This window comes from Octodon degus, unplaced genomic scaffold (genome assembly GCF_000260255.1).
Source record: "Octodon degus isolate 3935 unplaced genomic scaffold, OctDeg1.0 scaffold00014, whole genome shotgun sequence".
Classification (NCBI taxonomy): domain Eukaryota; kingdom Metazoa; phylum Chordata; class Mammalia; order Rodentia; family Octodontidae; genus Octodon; species Octodon degus.
This window is the reverse complement of record NW_004524590.1, coordinates 148,580-154,065: the sequence shown is the minus strand read 5'-3', so window position 1 is coordinate 154,065 and position 5,486 is coordinate 148,580. Positions and strand designations below refer to the sequence as shown.

The window sequence follows — 5,486 nt, the reverse complement described above, 5'->3', positions numbered from 1 at the left end:
TTCTCTTCTTCTTCTTCTTCTTCTTCTTCTTCTTCTTCTTCTTCTTCTTCTTCTTCTTCTTCTTCTTCTTCTTCTTCTTGTTTTCTTCTTCTTCTTTCTCCTTCTTCTTCTTTCTTCTTTCTTCTTTCTTCTTCTTCTTCTTCTGGCAGAACTGGATTGAACTCAGGCCCTTGTGCTTGCCAGGCAAGTGCTTATTCTATTGAGCCATCTCCCCAGCCCCCTGAAGGTTCTTGTTAGATGGGTGCAGCAGAGCTCTTTGCTAAAGTGGGGTTCTTTTAGTGGCACAGGGGTGCTAAGAGAAGTATTGGAAGTTTGATTAAAGTTTGGCCCAGCACAAAGGAGCAGATAATGTTTAATTTGTTTTGCCTTCTTTTTTCAATTATTTGTCATTTTTCTCTTCTTAATTTCTTATATTTTCTTTCTTCTAATTTTGTATGTATATGTCTGGTAGTATGAATACTAGTTGGAAGCCAACACTATGCATTATAACAAATGCTGTGAAATTCATATTACTTTGTTAAGTGAAATTCTGTATTACTTGAAATTTTTCTGTTTTAATACTACTTTGTGGGGGCCACCTCCTCAGGGCCCACTTGCTGTCCCTCTCTCGGACAGGAGCTTTCTTTCACCCAATAGATATATTCTGTTCATAAAAAAGTACTATTTTGGGGGCTGGTGAGATGGCTCAGTGGTCTAAAGCACCTACTTAGAACAAGCTTAGCAAAGCACAGGGACTGCGGTTCAATCCCCCAGCACCACATGCCAGCCAGCCCCGCCCCCTGGTGGGCTGAGCTGGCCACACACACACACACACACACACACACAAATAAATAAAATTTTTTAAAAATACTATTTTGTACTCTTTTTTTGTGTTTTTTCCCATAATTTTATTGAGAAACAAATGCAATGAGATAGTTTCAAACCAAATTGGTAGGACAGTTTCAAAAATTAACACATTGCATACATTCTTCCTAGTGGTTAATTGCTGTACAAGATGCGGACATGATATCCTATTTACAAACACCATTAGAACAAATCCTTCTATTCATTAAGAGAATGTAACTATATATCTATCCTAACCACTTTGAATACACTGATACAAAATGGACATTCATCTGTATCCCTTTTTTTTGTTAAGTTCCGTTATTCGAATATTATAGGGGTGTAAACTCAGCGAAATATTATAAAGGAGTTCAGTAGTCCATGATAGTATTGGGTCTTCCACCTCACTGGCATGTACTCTCTTTAAAAATTAAAAAAAGGTGGAGGAGAGCCGGTGGGCTGGCATCATGAACAGAGTTAAAGAAAACTGCATTTCAAGGTCTGTAAAGGCCACCGCTCCCCTGGGTGACCGTCTGAAGTGTGCCTTGGCAACGCAGCCGTTTCCCTCTCAGCACCCATCAACCGGAAGCAGTGGCCAGACCCAGCGGGTCCTGTGTCCTTCCAATGCTCCCCAGTGGGTTCCTTCTCAAGCACAGATGCTTGTCGGTACTCAGAAGCAGTGCAGAGGCAGCTGCAGGTCACCAGCGGACCCCGTCCTGCCCCCTGCCGGTGAACAACTCTCAGAAGAGAGAGCAGCCCCAGCCGGTGGCTTCCGGAGATCATCCTAAGAAAGAAGTGGAATCAAAACTGAAAAATGAAGACTCAAAAAAGAGACAGTGGACTTTGGAAGATTTTGATATTGGTCGCCCACTAGGTAAAGGGAAGTTTGGCAATGTTTATTTGGCAAGAGAAAAACAAAGCAAGTTTATCCTTGCTCTGAAAGTGTTGTTTAAAGCTCAGCTGGAGAAAGCAGGGGTGGAACATCAGCTCAGGAGAGAAGTGGAAATACAGTCCCACCTTCGGCACCCCAACATCCTCAGGCTGTATGGCTATTTCCATGATGCCACAAGAGTTTATCTAATTCTGGAATATGCACCACTTGGAACGGTCTATCGGGAACTGCAGAAGCTCTCTAAGTTTGATGAGCAGAGAACCGCTATGTATATCACAGAATTGGCAAATGCCCTGTCTTACTGTCATTCCAAGAGAGTTATTCATAGAGATATTAAACCAGAGAACCTGCTGCTGGGATCAACTGGAGAGTTGAAGATTGCAGATTTTGGGTGGTCGGCACACGCTCCATCCTCCAGGAGGACCACTCTGTGTGGCACCCTGGACTACCTGCCGCCCGAGATGATCGAGGGCCGGATGCATGATGAGAAGGTGGACCTGTGGAGCCTGGGAGTCCTTTGCTATGAGTTTTTGGTCGGGAACCCTCCCTTTGAGGCGCACACTCACCAAGAGACCTACAAAAGGATATCACGGGTTGAATATACATTCCCTGACTTTGTGACAGAGGTAGCCCGGGACTTCATTTTGAGGCTGCTCAAGCATAATCCAAGCCAGAGGCCAACTCTTAGTGAAGTGCTTGAACACCCCTGGATCACAGCAAATTCCACCAAGCCATCACCTTGCCAGAAAAGCCAAGCAGCAGCCAGCAAGTTATCTTGGTCGTGCAAGGGGCAGGGTCCTTGGAGCAGGGCTGCTGTGGAACCTTTGGGGACGTGCTCCCAGAGCCACGTTACTGTTGACTCCTGCTCCGTGCACAGGCCACAGAGGTGTTAACTTCTCACACTGAGCCTGCAGCGCCCTGGCCCCTGTTCACAAAGCTCCCCTGCAGTAAACGTGACACTCTGTGAAGGGGCCTCAAGAATCATGCTGCTTTGACCAGGTCCATACACAGAGGCAGGACTCAGCGGCAGCCATATGCACAGCCCTTGCCGGGGTCCTTATGTGAGAATTCGGAGTCTGGTTGTCAGGAAAGTGACCGCTTTCCTCTGACTGAATCAGCGAGTGCGCTACACAGTAACTAAGAACTTGAGTGTGTGTGTAACTTATTGCGTGGTCAGACCTGGGAAAGGAGTTGGAATGAATATGAGTATTTTAAGTATTGAAGCTTTCTGTATGATGTCCTTTCTGTGCATCACGCTGCAATGCTCTCATCGTTCATTGACCCTGTTAAGCCTGACCGGGTTTCTGGTCGTCCTTAACCACTATGAAATAGAACACATGCTCTACCTCTGTCTCAGGAGCTGCATGGGATACACAAGCGGCCCGATGTCTCAGAACTTTTTATAAATGTTTAGGGCATTTTATCACATTGGAGTTATGGCATGTGTGTAAACCTGTTAAATGCATAAATAAATATACTGATCTACCTGGAGTAAAAAAAAAAAAAAATTGAAAAACAAAGCTTGACCGGGGCTGGAGAAATGGCTCAGTGGTCTAAAGCACCTACTTGGAACAAGCTTGGCAAAGCACAGGGACCGCGGTTCGATGCCCCAGCACCACATGCCAGCCATCTGAGACCCTGGTGGGCTGAGCTGCCCCCCCCCACACAAACAATAAATAAATGTTAAAAAAAAATTAAAAAAAAAGCTTGACCAATGAGAAAATATTTGCCAGCAGCCACAACATTTTATAGCTTAATAGAAGAGTAAATAGTCATAGAAAAATGAATTGAAAGGGGAACTAAGAGTTAATTTTGAGACTCCATCAAAAAACAGAAATAAAATATCAAATACCACCATATGAAAGAACAGGTGGAGCATGGCAGATGGGTGACCATACAGCTATTTTTTTTTAAAGGGGATGGTCCAAACTGGGAAAACTTTGAGAGTGAGAGGCATTCAAAAGAAGTAAAACTCCTCACACTTGAGATGTTGACTTTATTATTTATTAGATTTATTGTAATTTTGGAGGCCCAAAATTATTCCATTCAAAAAAATTTTAAAAATTTTAAAAATAACACATGGCATTTGCCTTGAAAAGGATGGGATTTAGGACCAAGTCACAGGGCCTTGGGCTCAGTAAGCAGAGCAAGGGAGGCAGCCTGAGAGGAGCGGGACAGAGGATGTGACAGCTCAGAAGCAGCCTTCCAGGGGGAGCAGGGAAGGGGCAGGGTGGGGACATGCAGCTGGGAAGGCAGCTGCTTGTTAAATAGGGGCCTGGCCACACAGTTCAGACCCTGTCCCCCAGATGACAGCCAGAGCACTAGCTGTGCTTCAGCTCTGCTACTGTGATACTGAGATGTAATTGCCAAATAATAAGATGAGCCGGGTTTCCCATATGTAATAAATCTTTTAAAGTGTAGCTTCTAAGCTTACTTCTCAGATATGCAGCTTTGGTGTCCAGTACTGACACATGTGGGTGATTCGGTCTTAAGTGCTTCTGAGCAGCACTGACATTACACCACCAGAGTGACTGTCATCTCAGGAGACACCAGTCTAGTGACACAGTGTGATTACTTGCCACTGGGCCTGGTCTATTCTGCAGCTTTCTCAGGAAAATGGTTTTTTCTTAGTCATCCCATGTGTAATGATAGCTATGAAATTTTCATCCTGAAAACTGATAGATTGGGGCCTTAGTATGAATTGCTGAGTTATTACGGTGGTCATCTAACATGGCTGAAGCTCTTAACACATCAGCTTATCTTCTTCCCAGAGACCACCTCCCTGCTTCTCCAAACAAGCCCAGGATGCAGCTTTCTTTCATCTTTCCTACCATCACAAGAAAGACCCCAACCAGCTCCTCAGAGATTTCTAAATATCCCCTCAAGCTCCACCCCTAGCAAAAATCCAGAAAAGTGCCAGCTTGCTTTTTCTCAGGCTGGAGGATCTACCTGATCCCTCTGCCCTCAATCCTCTCTATATCTTTGGAGTTAATAAAGACTTCTTTATCTTTTCTATCTCTTTACTGCACTGCCAAAAAAAAAACTATCAAAAACTAGATAAAAATTAAAGATACAATCTTTTGTTTGGAAGCATCAGCCTAAAATTGAAGAAATCTTTAAAAATTATAATATAATAATTAAGGATAAAATTTGAAAGACCCAGTCCTAGCCCAGGTCCGGTGAGTGTGTGAGAGAGCTTCCTGCTACCCTGTGCCAGAGGGACCAGTCTCAGCCCAGCTGCAGCATGGGCTGGACCCTCTCCCACCCCCTTGGGCCACCCCCGACAACTCCACAGTACCTCCGCCACCCCGCCTGCTGAGGAGGAATTTATGGCGCGTCCTGGAACCCCCAGATGCAGTCCTAGCCCAGGTCCAGTGAGTGTGTGGGAGAGCTTCCTCTTCCCCCTACTTCACCCTGCCCCCTCCAAGCACAGCTCAGGACTGGCATACACGCCTGGGGTGTAATCGGGCAACTGCAATCCCTGCAGAGAGTGTAGAGGATAGATCCAACCAGCTAGTCCAGGAGCAGAACATCGCACCACAGCAGCACAACAGGTTCACCATCAAGGGCAGCAGCAGGAAGGAGCTGAGCACAGCAGCCAGACCCAAGCCACATGCAGCTAGATAAGTCCAAACTTTGTAGAGCTCCACCAGAATTTCAGTACATGTGAAGGTAATAACTACAGAAAAGATCTACAACAAAGGGCAGAAGACAGTGCTACACAAAATGAAGAGAAGGAACAAAATGCAACCTCAGAACCCAAGCCCACCAG

At 45.2% G+C, this 5,486-nt stretch overlaps 1 protein-coding gene across 1 annotated transcript; it reads left to right on the top strand.

The window, feature by feature from the left end:
- The first annotated feature begins 1,284 nt into the window (after positions 1–1,284).
- LOC101570737 (aurora kinase A-like) lies at positions 1,285–2,846 on the top strand. Its single transcript, XM_023709727.1, is given in 3 exon segments — positions 1,285–1,500; positions 1,503–1,544; positions 1,547–2,846. Coding segments are annotated over 3 exon segments (1,314 nt in total). The 5' UTR covers positions 1,285–1,289; the 3' UTR covers positions 2,608–2,846.
- The last annotated feature ends 2,640 nt before the right edge of the window (positions 2,847–5,486 follow it).